This window comes from Equus przewalskii, chromosome 13, assembly GCF_037783145.1.
Source record: "Equus przewalskii isolate Varuska chromosome 13, EquPr2, whole genome shotgun sequence".
Classification (NCBI taxonomy): domain Eukaryota; kingdom Metazoa; phylum Chordata; class Mammalia; order Perissodactyla; family Equidae; genus Equus; species Equus przewalskii.
In genome coordinates this window covers 957,186-974,760 of record NC_091843.1, presented here as the reverse complement: position 1 = coordinate 974,760, position 17,575 = coordinate 957,186, and the positions used below count along the sequence as shown (strand labels likewise).

The following is a 17,575-nucleotide window of genomic DNA, read 5'->3' as shown; positions in this document are numbered from 1 at the left end:
GGTGTAGAGCTTTCCCATCAGCAGGGCTGTCATGGTGTGGTGGGTGCTCTCATAAGACAGGCTGCCCCCTCATTACAGTTGTGCTGGCTGCTGTGTGAGCATCTGTGGTGTGGCTCACTGCTGCCAACGAGGGGGAGGGGTGCACTCACCTAGTTCCACTGGTTCCTGGGGATCCAGTCCACCCACCTTCAGGTGCACCGCTGTGTGGATCTTTCAGACATCCTGTTGTGCTGTGCAGGGAATCCTCTTCTGCTTAATGAATGTCCATTTAGTTGTAACTTAGAGGGGAGAGACTAAGGGGAAAACTCACTCTGCTGTGATGCTGACCTCACTCTAACTAATTTCCTCTTTTTTTTATGTTTCATGACTCTTGCCTGAATTTTTGTTTTGTGGTTACTGTGAGGCTTGGGTAAAAGAGTTCATAGAAAAGATAGTCTTTTTTGTGCTGATAGCTTGTTGTCTTCATTTGCCTATGCAGGTTGTGTCATTTTCCTCTTTCCCTTCTTTGTTTTTGTTGTCACAAATGATGCCTTTTTATACTGTGAGCTCATTACCACATTGAAATGTTTATTGTTATTTTTAATCCTTCCTTTCCCTTTAACCTTTGTGATATAATTAAGTGCTTACTAACCTATTCTGACATAGAGTTGAAATTGTCCAATTTTGTCTGTTACAAGCTTGCTCAAAGCTTTGTAAACCTTTGCCTTTTCATTTCAGATTGGAGAGTCCCTTTCAACATTTCTCTTAAGGCAGGTCTGGTGGTGACACTCCCTCAGCTTTTGTTTGTCTGGGGAAACATTTATTTCTCCTTAATATCTGAAAGATAACTTTGCTCGATAGAGTATTCTTGGATGAATTTTTATCTTTCAACATTTTGAATAAATCATTCCACTCTCTCCTGGTGTGTAGTGTTTCTGCTGAGAAATCTGTTCATAGCCTAGTGGGGGTTCTTTTGTAGGTTATTGTTTTTTTCCCCTGGATGCATTTAATATTCTTTTTTGTCTTTGACTTTTGATAGTTTCATCATCATGTATCTTGGAGAAAGCCTTTTTGGGTTGAAATAATTGGACATTCTACTAGCGTCATGGATTTGAATATCCAGTTCCTTCCTCAGCTTTGGGAATTTCTCAGCTATTATATCTTTAAATAATCTTTTTGCTCCCTTTTTTCTATCTTCTCCTTCTAGTGGAGTCAGATAATTCTTGTAGAATTTCTTCACTTAAAAAAAATCTTAGTTGTCTCTCTCCTCTTATACCTGCATCATTTCTAGGTTTCTCTCCTTGAGCTCACTAATTCTGTCTTCCATATGGTCTGCTCTATTTCCAATGCTTTCTCATGTATTCTTCATTTCATACATTGAGTTCTTCACCTCCAGAATTTCTGTTTGGTTCTTCTTAGAGTGTCAATCTCTTTAGTAAAGTACTCCTTCTCTTCACTGATTTTATTCCTGAATTCATTGATCTACCTCTCTGAGTTTTCTTGTAGCACTTCATGTTTCTTCGTGGCAGCTATTTTGAATTCTTTATCAGTTAGGTCACAGTCTTCCGTGACTTTATGTTTGGTTTCTGGAGATTTGTTATTTTCTTTTTGTGATGTTGTGTTACCACCACTTTTTGTGTTGCTTGCTGAGTTATTCCTCTGCTGGTGCATTTGTCATAGCAAACATTTTTCCTATTTAGGTATAGTTTTTTTTGTTTTGATTCAAACCATTCAACCAGTTGGAGATTAGAGGCCTTTCTTTTGTTTTTCAGTAAGTGGTGACATAGTGCCTGTTTTTAGTTTCTCTTACCTGAGCTGTGTCTGGCTGTGTCTGAGGATTGGCATGTTACAACCTTCACCATCTGTATCCCAGCTGTTGCTGGTACTCTCACCTTCACTGTCTGTGCCTCTGCAGTCACCAGTGCTTTGCCATTGCCAGTATTGCTGTGGTTGCTGTCTTTGCCACCAGGAATAAAGGGATGGCTGATGCCTCTGTCACATCCATGGTCACCTGGGTCAGAAGCTCTGCTGCCATGTCGGTGGGTGGGGGAGGGTGGAGTGGAAGCCAGGTTTGTGAGGCACTGCCTTTGCTGTTACCCATTACCTCGTGGCCATGGGAGCCACTACAGTTGCGAGGTGAGCACTGTGGTTGTGAGCCACAGGTGGGAGCCTGGGACCATGGGGCTCCACGTCTGCTGCTGCTCTACTCCCCATGGCTGCAGGCACGGCCATGGCTGGCTGGCCAGAGTCTCACTCATGCTTCTGTTGTTGCCCACTGGGTTCTTTGGGGCCAGGGGTGGCTGGCTTAGCTGTTGCAGCAGGGGGTATAGGATCTTAGGCACCACTTCTGCTGTTCCCCTGTTCCCCCTCCTATATATGTACTTTAATCCACCCACCTTCATATGTATTGATATGTTGATCTCTCTGGTATCTTGATGTGTTGGGCAATGTGACCTTTGTTGGGTTATGGATCTTTTACTCACTACAGATTGAAGGGGAGAGACAAAGGGATCCCCTCATGCTGCCACAATGATGACATCCCTGGATTTGTTTATTGATCTTGTATACTGCAACTAACTCATTAGTTCTGGTAGAGTTCATTGAAATTTCTACATAGAAGGTTATGTTGTCTCGGAATAAAAAGTTTTACTTCTTTTTCAATCTGAATGTCTTTTATTTCTTTCCCTTGAGTTATTACACTGGCTAGAACCTCTAATGCAATGTTGGTTCTAAGTTGTATGAGCAGATATCCTTGTTTGTTTCTGATCCTTGGGAATAGCATTTAGTCTTTCACTATTAAGTGTGATGAGCAGTGACATCAGAGGCTGAACATTTCAGTGGAAACAGACTTCACAGGAAAGTCACTAAACCAACAAAAAAGAGTGTAAACAAGTTCTGGGGGATCAAAATTCAGGGTTGCTACAATATATTGTCTAAAATGTCCAATATTCAACAAAAATATATGATACATACAAATAAACAAGAAACATATATAGCAAAAAATGCAGGCAATAGAAACTGCCTTTAGAGGGCCCAGATGTGGGATTTAGCAAACAGAATTTAAAGCAGCTAGTGTAGTCATGTTCAAGGAACTAAGGAAAACTGTGTTTAAGCAAATAAAGAAAATTATGATGATAATGACTCATAAAATGGAGACTATTAATAAAGTACAAATTATTAAAAATAAAAGGAAACAAATGGAATTTCTAGAGCTGAAAAAAAAAGTGATACAAAAAATTTCTAGAGGGCCTTCACAGTTGATTTGAGCTGGCAGGAAAGAGAATGAATGCACTTGAAGAGAGATCAATAGAGATTATCTGAAAGAAAAAGGAATGAAGAAAAATGAACAGAGCCTTGACTTCTGTGGGACACAACTAAGAACAATCAATGTTTGAAGAATAAAAGTACAAGAAGAAGCTCAGTGAACTCCAAGTTGGATATATTTAAAGTTATTCACACTTATCATAGTCAAACTGTTGAAAACTGGAGACAGTGAGAAAGTTTTGAAAGCAATGAGATAAAATTGACTCGTCATGTACAGGGTAACAGCAATAAGAATAACAGCTGACTTCTCATCAGAAACAAAGGAGGACACACGTGTGATAAAGTATTTAATGTGATAAAACAAACAAACACTCTCAAGTAAGAATCTTATATCCAGCAAAACTATCTTTCAAAAATGAAGGTGAAATAAAAGCATTCCCGGATAAACAAAAATTTAGAAAAATCATTGCTAGCAGACCTGCATTATAAGAAATACTAAAGCAATTTTTTTCAGTCTGAAAATAAGTGACACCAGACAGTAATTGAAGAATAAAGGATGAACACCAATAAAAGCAATTATATAGGTAATTATAATACAGTATAAGTTTATATTTTCTCTTTCTTCTCTTACCTTATTTAAAAGAAATTGCATAAAACAGTAATTATAAAATTGTATTGTGGCCTGTTAGCATATAAAGATGTAATAAATATAACGATAATAGCACAAAGGAAGCGGTAGGAAATGAAGTTATACTGAAGCAAGGAAACAACACCAGACAGTATATTGAATCCATAAGAAGAAATTGAGTACCAAAAATGATAAATACGTAGGTTAATATAAAACAATTCTGTAAATGTATTTTTCTCCTTCTTATAGCTTCTGTGAAAGACACATTTATATAAGATTATATAAAACAATAATTATAACACTGTATTGTCGGGTTTATAACATATATAGATGTAAATATGACAATAATAGCAGAAAGAAGAGGGAAGGAATGGAGGTATATTGGATCAAGTTTCTGTATTTTACTAGAATTAAGTTAATATTAATATGAAACAGACTCTCATAAGGCATATATTATAATCCCTAGAGCAACCATGAAGAAAATAGTTTAAAAATCAATAAAAGATTTAAAGTGGTACACTAGAAAAATCCACTTAATAGAAAAGAAGCCAGTAAAGGGAGAAACAGTAGAACAAAAATATCATGAGATATATAGAAAATAAATAGAAAAATGACAGATGTAATTCTAGCCATATCAATAATGACATTAAATGTGACTAGATCAAGCCATCAGATCAAAATGAAAAGATTTTCAGATTGGATAGGAAAACAAGTTCCAGCTGCATGCTGTGTAAAGGAGACACTTTTGATTCAAATATACCAATAGGTCAGGAGTAGGATTATGCAAAAAACTATGCCATGTAAACAGTAACCACAAGAGATTAGGAAAGGCTATATTAAGGTAAAATAAACTTTAAGGCAAAAAGTGTTGCCAGAGGCAATGATAATTTATAATGATTAAAGTCACAATTAGTTAAGAAATATAACAATTATAAACACATATGAACCCAACAATAGAGCCTTGAGATATATGAAGTAAAACTAACCAAACTGAAGGGGGACAAGTAATTCAACAATAATAGTTGGAAACTTCAATACCCCACTCCCAGTAATGGATAGGACAACTAGACAGAAAATCAAGAAAAGTGTAGAAGATTTGAATAGCACTATCTGCAAACTACACCTGACTGACACCTATTGAACACTCCACCTGACAACACCCAGAATGCACATTCTTCTTAAGCGTCCATGGAACAATCTTCAGGATAGACCATATACCATTCCATAAAACAATTCTCATAAATGTAAATAAATAAATAAATGACAAATAAATAAAATAAATGTATAGAATTTAACAAAAAGAAATTTGGGAATCCATATATATGTGAAAATTAAGTAATACATTTTCAAGTAACCAATAGGTAGGGGAAGAAATCACAAAAGAAATTAGAAATTAAGAAATTGAGCTGAATTAAATAAAAAGCACAATGAACCAAATTTATGGAATGCACATAAAACAGTGTTTAGAGGGAAATTTATAGCTAGAACACATATATTAGAAAAGAAGAAAGATCTCAAATCAATAATCTAAACTTCCACCTTAAGAAACTGGAAAAACAATAAGAAACTAAATCCAGAGTAAGCAGAAAGAAGGAAATCATAAGAATTATAGTGGAAATAAATTAAATAGGAAACAGAAGAAAATAGAGAAAATTAAGGAAACCAAAAGTTAGTTCTTTGAAACCATTTTTAAAATTTGACAAAGCTTTAGTAAGATTAACCAAGAAAAATGAGAGAAGACACAAACTGGTAAAATCAGGAATTAAAGAGAGGCTATCACAGCCAACTTTACAGAAACCAAAAGAATTTTAAGAGAGTACTATAAAAAACTTTATGTCAACAAATGAGACTCCTAAAATGAAATGGAAAATTCCTAGAAAGATACAAGTTACCAAAACTGAACCCAGAAGAAACAGAAGATCTAAATACATCTGTAAGAAGTAAATATTATAACAATTAAAACTCTTCTCAAAGTAGTGAGTGTGGATGTAGTTATTAAGGGTAACATTAGAGGGCCTTGTGGTGATGGTAAAGTTCTGAATCTTGATCGTGTTAATGGTTACGTAAATCTACACGTGATAAAATTGCATAGAGCCACACACACATGCATATGCACACACGCACACATACACACATACACACATAAATGAGTGCATGTAAAATGATGAAATCTGAATATATTCTGTGCATCGTACCAATGTCAATCTCCTGGTTTTGATATTGTGCTATAACTATGCAAGATATTACCATTTGTGGAAACTGGTACACAGGATCTCCCTGTACATTTTTTTGCAACTTCTTGTGAATGTATAATTATTTGAAAATAAACAGTTTAAAAAATATTCCCACAATAAAAAAGCCCAGGCCTAGATGGGTACACTTGTGAATTCTTTCAATAATTTAAAATAAGAAATAATACCAACCCTTCACAAATTCTTCCAGAAAATAGAGGAGGAAGGAATACTTCCAAACTCATTCTATCAGGCCAAGATTATCCTGGTAGTAAACTTAGATAAAGACGTCACAAGAAAAGAAAACTATAGGCCAATATCTTTCATGAATATAAACACACACACAAAGAAAAATCTGAGCAAAATAAAAGCAAACTGAATCTGGAAAATATCAAAATGATTATACGCCATGACCAAGTAGGATTCATCCCAGGAATGCAAGGTTGGTTTAATATCTGAAAATCAACTAATGTAATTCATGATATTAACAGAATAAGGGACAAATACCATATGATCATCTCAATAGATGCATAAAAATGTTTCACAAAATCCACCATCCACTCATAATAAAGTTCTTCATAACCTAGGAGTAGAAGTAAATTTCCTGAAGCTGATAAAGAGCATTTGGAAAATATCCACATCTGACACCAGACTTAATGGTCTTAGTGGTGAAGACTAGATGCCTTCTACCTAAAATCAGGAACAAGAGAAAGAAATCCACTCTCATCATTGTATTCAACATTGCACTCGAGCCTCTATCCAGTGGAATTAGGGAAGGAAAAAAGCCCATCCATATTAAAAATAAGTAAAACTGTCTTTATTCACATAGAAAAAGTTCCTATATATAGAAAATTCTAAGGAATACACAGACAAGGAGACACACACACAATGTGCTTCTACAACTAAAAAAGGAGTTCAAGAAGGTTGTAGGATAGAAGATGTATATACAAAAATTAATTTCATTTCTATAAACCAGCAATATACAGTCTGCAAATGAATGTAAGAAAAAGAATTTCATTCACATTAGCAGCAAAAATAATAAATACTTATGATTAAATTTAACAAAAGATGTGAAAGACTTGTACACTGAAGACTACAAAATATTGGTGCCAAAAGTTAAAGAAGTCTTAAATAAATGGAAAGACGTCCCGTGTTCATGGACTGGAGACTTAATATTGTTCAGATGGCAGTATTCCCTACGTTCATCTACAAATTCGTGCAATTCCTATCAAAATCCAAGCTGGTCTTCTTTTTTTTTCTTCTAGAAATTGACAAGTAGATCCTAAAATTCATATGGTAATGCAAGGAACTAAGAATAGCCAAAACAATGTTTAAAAAATAATAAATTTGGAGGACATATACTTCCCAATTTTAAAACTTAACTACAAACCTACACTAATCAAGATAGTTTGATAGTGGCATTAGAAAAGACACATAGGCCAACGGAACAGAATTGAGACTCCAGAAATAAACGGTTACACTTATGGTTAATCGATTTTGGACAAAGGTACAGACAAAATTCAGGGTGGAAAGGATAGTCTTTTCAATACCCAACACTGGTACAACTGGATAGCCACACGCAAAAGTATGAATTTGGACCCTTACCTCACACGATACACAAAAATTATCTCAAAATAGATCATATACCTAAATATAAGAGCTAAAACTATAAAATTCCTAGAAAAAAACATAGAAGTAAATATGGAGATATTGTTATGTAAGGAAAACCTCACTCTTCTTCCTATGTGTTTCTCCTTTACTCTTACACTACTACCATGCTCACAACACTTCTGACACCAGATGTGTGGGATTTCCCCCATACCAAGCAATTCTGTGACACCGTTGGGTGTCCTACAATTTTACTCAATTCTGACACTATCTACCTGGAGATAGCGTTTCAGATGCCACAGGTTGAGTCAGTCCCACAAGAGTGCCCCCTTACTCAAGTGCCAAAGACAAGTAGTAGGTCCCCAGGTTACTCACAACTCTGTCTGACTTGGCTTTCAACCAAAGCTTCCTGTGACCTCCTTCCCTTCAGATTCAATTATTTGTTAGAACACCTCATAGAACTCAGGGAAACACTTACTTGTGTTTACCAGTTATATAGTAAAGGATATGATAAAGGATGTGGATGAACTGCCAGATGAAGAGATAGACCAGATGAGGTCTGGAAGGGTCCTGAGTGTTGGAGCTTCTGTCCCCATGGAGTTGGGGTGCACGACCCTTATGGTACATGGATGTGTTTACCAACCTGGAAGCTCTCTGAACCTCGTCGTGTTGGAATTTTATGGAGGCTTTCTCCATAGGCATGATTAATTATTAACTTTATTTCTAGCATCTCTCTCCTCTTTGGAGAATGGGAGGTGGGGCTGAAAATTCCAGGCTTCCAATCATGGCTTGGTCTTTCTGGCGATCAGCCCCCATCCAGGAGTCATCCAGGAGCCCAACCAGTTACCTCATTGCAACAAAAGATGCTCCCAGTGCTCTTATCACTTAGGAGTTTACAAGGGTTTAAGAACTTTGTGCCAGGAATGGAACAAAGACAAAATATATATTTCTTATTATAAATCACAATATTACACCTTGAGTTATGCAAATATTTCTTAGAAATAACACCAAAAGCACAAGTGATAAAAGAAAAAATGATAAACTGGACTTCACCAAAACTAAAAATTTTGTATTTTAAAGGACACCATCAATAAAGTGAAAAGATATTTTCAACTTACTTGTCTGCTAAGGGGCTTGTATCCAGAATACATAGAGAACTCAAACTCAGTAATGAGAAAAATGATCCAATTAAAAAATGGGCAAAATATTTGAATAGGCATTTTGCCACAGAAGAAATTTGAATGGCCAATAGTCTCATGAAAAGATGCTTAATATCATTAGCTATTAGAGAAATGCAAATTAAAGCCACAATGAAGTACCACTTCTCACCCACTGAGATGGCTACAGATGAAGACAGACAATAAACAAGCGTTGGTGATGACCTCAAGAAATGGAAAGCCTCATACATTGCTGGTGGGAATTTAAACTGCAGCAATCTCTTTGAAAAAACAGTTTGGAAGTTTCTTCAAATGTTAAACATAGATTTACTGTATCACCCAACAATCACCCCAGCCAAATGAGTCCCCACAAAGACTTGTATGTGAATGTTCATAGCAGCATTGTTTACAATAGCCAAAAAGAGGAAAGAACTCAAAGGTCCATCAGCTGTGAATGGATTAAGAAATGTGGTATAGCCATGCAATGAAATATTTTTTCAGTCATAAAAAGTAATAAAGACCAAAGAAAGACAATGTGAAGACACAGGGAGAAGATGGCTATCTAAAAGCCAAGGAGAGAGGCCTCAAAAGAAACCAACCCTACTGACACCTTGATCTCAGACTTCTAGCCTCCAGAACTGTGAGAAAATAAATTTCTGTTGCTTAAGCCGCCCAGTGTATAGCCCTTTGTTATGGCAGCCAAAACCAGATTTGTTATGGCAGCCCAAAACAGATTTTGGTACTAGGAAGTGGGGTACTGCTGTAACAAATACTAAAGAATGTGGAAGAGGCTTCGAAACTGGGTAACGGGTAGAGGCTGGAAGAGTTTTGAGGTGTGTGTTAGAAAAGCCTAGATTGCCTTAAAGAGACTAAATATGGACATTAAATGTGATTCTGTGAGAACTCAGAAAGGAAGGAGAACTGTAGAGAAAGTTCTACTGCCATGTATATGTGTGTGTGTGTGTATATATATGTACCATGTGTGCATTCATATCACCACAAACAGGATGTTGGTAGGAATGTGAACATCAAAGATACTTCTGGGTATGTCTCAGAGGGAGATGAGGAACATGTTATTGGAAACTGGAGAAAAGGAATCTTTGTTAATAAAGAACTTGGCTACATTGTGTTCTTGTGTTTTGTGGAAAGTAGAACTTGTGATGAACTTGGACCTTTAGCTGAGGATATTTCTAAGGAAATGTTGAAGGCATGCCTTGGGTTCTCCTTGCTGCTTATAGTAAAATATGAAAGGAGCTAATTGGAAAAGGAATTATTAAGCAAAAAGGAACCAGGACTCGAAGATTTAAAAAATTCTCAGCTTGTGCATATTACAAAAAATGAGAAAGTGTGCTCAGGAGAGAACACCAAGGGTCTGGCTGGACAACCTTAAAGAGATTATGCGTCTGTGCCATATGGATCCAATCAACCATCTCAGTAGAATCACTGCCAGCTTGGACTGAAGAGGACAGAGGTAGGGTGAAATCCAAAAAGGCTGTCAGACTTCTGGGATTCTACAGGCAGGAGACGGGACCATATATCTGTCTGCCTGCAAACATGCATTATCCTTTAGGAACAGGGAGGAATGACCCTGAAGGTGGGTCAGAGGTCAGCAGGGCTGCCACTGTCACCAGGGGCCAGAGGGCACAGGCCCAGGCAGCAAGACTGTCTTCTCTTTGGTTCCAGTGGGTTCCAACAGCAGCCCAGGGCTGAGGGGGCCCGGCCACCACCCTGGATGGCCTAGAGGACAGAACACTGAGCCAAAGAGGATTATTCTCGAGTCTTAAAATCTAACAGAATTTTATACAAAAGCTTCTTAAAATTAGCTGCAGATATCAATGTCCATAATTGTGTGCTGTAGAAATATTGCAGACTGGAGAGTCAAAGATGTAAGTTACAGTTCTGACGTTGATATGATACACTAAATCTTTGAATAAATTAAAAATCTAGTGGAATTTTCCCTGCTAGATTTCAGACTTGCTTAGAGCTGGTCCCCTCTTCCCTCTTTCCAATTTCTCCTTTCTGGAATGGGAATGTCCATCCTATGCCCCTCCCACTGTTATATTTTGGAAGCAGATAACTTGTTTGATTTCACAGGTTCACCACTGGAGAGGAATTTTCCTTCAGAATGAATCATACCTCTAGTTTCACGCATACCTGATTTAGATGCTATTTAGATGAGATTTTGGACTCAGAGTTGGTGCTGGAATGGGTTAAGACTTTTGTGGCTGTTGGGATGGGACAAATGTATTTTGCATTTGAGGACATGGATTTGGGGAACTAGATGGTGGAGTGTTATGGCTTAAGTTGTCTCCTTGCAAAATTCATATTGAAGTCCTAACCCCCTAGTACCTCAGAATGTGACCGTATTTGGTCTTTAAAGAGGTGATTAAGGTTAAATGAGGTCATTGGGCGGGCCCTAACCCAATGTTCCTGGTGTCCTTAGAAGGAGATTAGGACACACACACACACACACACACACACGGAAGACCATGCAAAGACACGGGGAGAAGACACCATCTACAAGTCAAGGAGAGAGGCCTCAAAACAAATCATCCCTGCTGACACCTTGATCTCAGAGTAGTGACAAAATTAATTTGTGTTGTTTGAGCCAAAAAAAGTAATGAAGTACTAATACCTGCTACTATATGGATGAACCTCAAAAACATGCTAAGTGAAAGAAACTAGACACGAAAGACCACATATTCTAAGAGTCCATTTATGTGAAATGTCCAAAAAAGGCAAATTTACAGAAACAAAAACATATTAGTGGTTTGATTCTTTTTCTTCTTATCTTTTTACCTTATCCCAAGCGGAGAGGCAGCTGTCATTTTGTGTAACCGACAGCTAAAGGGGTGTCCTTTAATGAGATACACAAATGGCTTCTAAAATTCAGGAGTTTGACTTTCATTTTTGTGCAAAAATGGGCCTATGAACAAGAATGAGAAGTGATTGCAAATAGGCATGAATTTTCTTTTTGGGTGAATGGAAATGTTATAAGGTTCGATTGTGGTGAAAGTTACACTTTGTAAAGTTACTGAAAACCCTTGAAGTGCAATCTTAATATAGGCGAATTTTATGGTGTGTAAATAAAGCTGTTTAAAAAATTAATTGCTGAAAAGAATTATTCAAGATGATATTTGTTGGGTCACAAAACATGATTACATTTTACTTTAATGAGTCTATAATTAAGATTTATTTCTTTAATTGAGAAATGGATTACCTTTAAACACGTGGGATAATTCCCTTAATATTGTGGTGGTATAGGCACCCCATCGTGAATTTTTCTATTTCATTTTAAAAAGGGCTTTGAAGCGCAACAGGCTGATACAACACGGGGAGGTTGAGAACTCAATATTGTTAAAATCTTTTTGCACAAAAATGAAAGTCAAACTCCTGAATTTTAGAAGCCATTTGTGTATCTCATTAAAGGACACCCCTTTAGCTGTCGGTTACACAAAATGACAGCTGCCTCTCCGCTTGGGATAAGGCAAAAAGATAAGAACAAAAAGAATCAAACCAAAGAAGGGGGGGGGTGTAACTATCAGAACATCAAAACATTTTAAATAGTCTGAATATTTGAATGTGTTCACCATTCAACTAATAATATTAACTTCAGTCAGAAGGTTTGTAAGGAGCCAAATTCTGAGTCCCAACTTGCATTGCCAGGTCACCTCTCCCATCCTGTAGACACAGATTTACCGAGAAAGAACGCTGCGGAGGCCTCCAGGATCTGCGGGGGCGCGAGGCGCAGAAAGTAAAGATTCGGGCGATGGCAAAGCATGGCCTTCAAAATAGGAATTTAAGTTTTAGGTACCAGATAATACTGGTCCTGGCTGTCGGAGCCGTCCAAAAAAATGCCAGTCTTCTCCCTCTCAGTTCTGATTTCTGTTCATTATAAACTGTCTAGAATCCTTACTTTCCAAGCGACGGGAGGCGGAGCCAAGAAGGGTATCTGGGAAGGACAGGGGTAGGGGCAGCGACTCTGGCATCCGACGGTCGGGTCCGGAGCAGCTCCCTTCTCGGTGGCGGGGGGCGGGGGGGGGGGCGGGGACCAGGAGGGAAGGACGGGCGGACGGCGTCGACCCCGAAACTCCCGCCGGGAGTGGGCGCTGCTGAGCCAGAGCCGTTCTCGGGCTCGCGGGACCACGGGCCTGCACCGTCCCTGTCCCCCCGGGAGCTGGCGCCTGGCCTGCGGAAGGCAGCTGCGCCCGCAAGGAGCCCGTCCCCTTCCTGCCAACACCGCCCGGCAGCAGCAAGGCGTCGGGCAGCTCCGGCCGTCGCGCGCCCCTTCTTCGCTCGCGCGTTCCAACGAGTGCGCGCTCGGCGCCGGGCCCTGGGGCAGCTAACGGAAACCTCGCTGAGCCGCGGACTCCGTTGGAAGGACGCGACCGTGCAGAGCTGCTCCTCATGGGCGGCTACCTGAGCCGGCCTCGCCCTGCGCCGCCGGCCTCGGCTGTTCTGAGCGGGGACCCCCGGGCGAGACCCGAGCGCCTGGGGCCGGCACACCCCGCCTGCCGCGGGCCCCCGGCCGGCTGCGTCCACTCGGCCGCCCCGACCCTGGAACCGGCTCGCAGGCTGTCTTACGAGGATCTTGTGGCTTCGCCCCGTCGTCGTCGGCACCGTCGGCGGATTGTCATAGTCCATCGGCGGCAGTATCCAGTCCAGCAGGCCCGGTGTTTATTTCTGGGCGTCTTTTCCTCGGTGCCCCGGAGCGGCCCTCAGACGCAGCCAGTGCTGTCCGCTTGCGGCTCTAAGAGGCTCTGCGCCTCGGTGATCCTGAAAATGGCATCTGCTAGGGGCAAAGTGACGCTCCGTTTGGCTCTGAAGCAGACAGTCCTCTGTATGTGGTCTTCACTAAATGGTCACCTCCCAGACCCTTGCGTAAGGGAGACTCTGGTGAGGGCTCTCGAAGGGAGCGGTCAGCTGAGAGCCAAGAAAGAGAAGGACCTGAGTGTCCTGACTGAGAGCGGGAAAGTGCTAGCAAAACAGGAGGGGCACCCAGGCGCCGAGACGGTGGAGGATCAGAGAAGGGGCTCCAGCAGCAGCGGGGGTGCGCGGTCCGCGTTTAGGAGCCTGATGGTCAACGGAGTCCTCTCTTCCTTCGTGCCCAGGCCTGGGCCTCTGGGGAGAGACTTCTGTTTCCACAGTTCAGAGAACAGCCTGATTGAGAAATCTCAGACCTGCTTTTTGAATTCCTGCAGCAAACGAAATGCCATCATCAGTTCATACAGTTCCACTCGAGGGTTCCCGCTGCTGCAGAGAAGCGGTCCAGGCACAGCTCGGCTCCAGGGCCCAGCAGCATCCCCTCCCCACGTGCCTGCAAAGAAAGCCAGCGAGGAAAGCCATCAGTCTAGATCTTCAGCCTCAGTGGAACCGCAAAGTCAGACCAAGCATGAAAAGGCTGCAGATGTCCCCTCAGGGCAGAAACAAAACTTGAGGAACTGCTCACCCCCATTGGACCGTTCCAGGCCCCGGAAACGCAAGGTTCCTCTGCTGCTGCCCTCTAGGCGAAATGGCCCACTGATCCTCCCCCCAGCCCCGCAGCTAGGTTACAGAGTCACTGCTGAAGACCTTGACTTAGAGAAGAGAGCTGCGATTCGGAGGATCAACAAGGTCTTGGAAGGGTAAGACAGGCGGACTCAGACCGCGGGGCCCTCAGCCTTCCTGTTCCTCCACGCCCGCCTGCTGCACGGCCTGGCCCCCTCCAGTCCCCAGCAGTAATTCACAGTGGAAGAGCTTCCAGCAGGTGCTGAGCTCCCCAGGCTCAACCAACTGCCCTTAATCAGCTGGAGTGGCTGCTTCTGTGGGCTGTTGGTCTTCCTTCTCCCCAAACCTCCGCCTTGCTCAGCCTGGCTTTAAAGATTTGGTTCCCTTTCCCGGGCCCACCAGGGTCTGTTCCCCAGTACTTTGCTGCTTGGCCCTCGCTGGTTCCTTGGAGGAGCATTGTAGGAGACGATGAGAGTCCAGCTTTGCCCTTGAGGGGCCTAGGGTGCTGCTCCTGGGGGCCACTCCCGCCGCCAAGTCGGTCAGCTCTCTCCAGAGAGACAATGTTTCATCCCCATCGTCTTTCTGCCAGATGTGCCCCTAGAAGTTGGGTGGCTGGAACTTGTTAGCCTGGCGCAGCCCAGTGGTCAGGATCCCTGAACAGAAGAGGGAAGCAGGAGGCCCAGTGCTGCTGGAGTCGTCTCCTCCCACCTTCCCAGTTTGCTGAATTGGGCCCTTGTCCATCTTTCTTAGAATCTACATAATATTCTCTCTCTCTGTGAACATTTGGTGTACCACATGAAGATTCTGTAAATGAACAAAATCATATCTTTCACGTATTTATAGTCATAGATATTTGTACATGTCACATTATTTTTATATAGTCATGTATGTGTATAATAATATATATGTGTATATTATATGTAATATGTATATATTACACACATAATGTAATATATAAGAATACATAATACATATATATTATATATGTACAGCAATTATGTATATCTGTATAACAATATATGTATGTATGTATAATTAGCATATAATTATAGTTTAATATATAATCAATATGCAATATATATTATATGCATATTACTTACATGTGTGTAATATATGTAATATGTATAACAATGTGTATTACGTATATGTGTATATAACCTATATACATATATAATATGTGCAATATATTATGTATAGAATATATTGTAATATGTATTATATTACATATAATAATATATATTGAATATATATGTGACCTTCTGTTAATTTACTGAATGTTCCTGTGTCTTTGCTCTTTGAATCCAAGTGGAAGAATAATTGACTCCTGAGCGGCCGGACCTAACCGTATCAGGTTGTCTGTGGTCCAGCTGATGGGAAAGTAGCACTACTTTACGCCTCTGGATGTTAGCTCCTGATTCCTGTGTTTTGCTTCTGTAAGATGGCGACCCATGCACTTGCCTTTTCCCTCTTCTGCTTCTCACTGCCCACCTGACCTCCCTATTGGTTAGGTCATGCCTATTGTGTGTTAGGAAATGACTCGGTCTTTTAAATTTTTTGAATTTGATGTAATTTTAGAGTTACAGGAAGTTGCAAAGACAGCACAGAGAATCCCCGTCTAGTCTTCAGAGAGCTTCTCCTAATGTTACTATCTTACAGAACAACCATTGAAACTAGGAAATTAATATTGATACAATGCTATTAGCAAAACTTCAGACTTTAATTGGATTTCCCAAGTTTTTCCAGTGAAGTTTTCTTTCTGTCCCAGTATCAGTCCAGAATCCCACAATGCCTTGTCTTGTCTCCTTAGTCTTCTCCAAACTGTGACCGTTTCTCTGTCTTAATATCTTGTGTGACCTTTATACATTTGAAGAGTGCTGGTTGGGTATTTTGTAGAATTTCCCTCAGTTTGGGCTTGCCTGCTGTTCTCTGATGAGTATATTCAGGTTACGGGTTTTTAAGAAGAATCTCACAGAGGTGGTGTTCCCTTCTCAGCATCTCATCTCAGACGGTGCCTAATATCCATGTCTTATTATAGGAAATGCTAACCTTGGTCACCTGGTTAGGGTGGTGGCTGCCGTAGTTCTCCACTGTATAGTTACTATTTTTTCCTGTGTAATAAATATTTGGGGGCTATACTTTGATGCTACGCAAAAATCCTGTTTATCTTTCAACTTTCACCATTGATTTTAGCATCACCAGTGGATCTTGCAGCGATTATTATTGTGGTGTTCTAATGGTGATTTTCTACTTCCCTTGTTTTGTTTACACTTAATTAGAATTCTTCTCTAAGGAAGAGTTCTCTCAATTTATTTGTGTATTCAGTCACTTATATCTGTATGGACTCATCAATATTTATTTTATTCTTTGGGCTATTATCTAGTATCACTATGAATTTGGTTGCCCAAATTGTTCCAGAATTGACCATTGTGAGTTCTTTTGGGTTAGCTCCTGAGTCCTTTTCACATGCCTGCATCCCCTTCCAGCTTTTTTCAAGGACTTTACCTTCTAGCCCTACAAGGTGCTCCAGGACCCTCTTGTCCTTTATTTGCCCCAGTCTGGAGTCAACTACTTCTCCAAGGAGTTCTGGTTCCTTTTATTGAAGAACGGAATTTGAAAAAACAAGTTCCGGGTGCTCAGGTGTGCTCATAGCTGCTAGGGAGTCTCTCCTCCCAGGTCCTCAGCAGACAGAACTAGGAAGTATATGTTCCCATTTAGACATACTTACCTATATTTCTGTATTTATTTATGCATGTGTGTATGCATGTGTGTGTATAAATGCGTTCATACTGATGCCTCAGACTCTAATCCAGAACCACAGGGTTCATTCTAGAAATGTCTCCTTTTGCTTATGTGTAACTTTTCTCCAGAGAAACCTGGTCTAATTATCTGCAATATATTTACTTATTTGTTCAGTCCTAGAATACATGTAGAGTAGTTTCAGAGTTGCCAACCCCGCGAACAACTTACCAAAGTGTTTGTGTACAGTTCTTTCCTAGTTAGCTTCACCCTATCCAGTCAAACACTACTTTACATAAATTACTCCGTTCAGCTCCTTTCAGCTCCCCTTCAGCGAGGTTATGTGATCCTCTTGTAACACTCAGATTCATTTGTCATGATCTGCATTTGTCACAATCTGCATTCCATTTTGAGTTCCTCTAGCAACCTGGTTGATTTTAATTTGCAAACAGTAAAATTCACTCTTGGTGGTGTACAGTTTGCTT

General features: G+C 40.4%; 1 protein-coding gene across 1 annotated transcript in view; it reads left to right on the top strand.

The window, feature by feature from the left end:
* The first annotated feature begins 2,092 nt into the window (after positions 1-2,092).
* LOC103567342 (nuclear envelope pore membrane protein POM 121-like) overlaps positions 2,093-17,575 on the top strand; it is a 42,007-nt gene continuing 26,524 nt past the window's right edge. Inside the window, exons 1-2 of the mRNA XM_008543986.2 lie at positions 2,093-2,115; positions 12,989-14,491. Coding sequence (XP_008542208.2) covers positions 2,093-2,115; positions 12,989-14,491 — 1,526 coding nt within the window. The remainder of the gene's footprint in view (positions 2,116-12,988; positions 14,492-17,575) is intronic.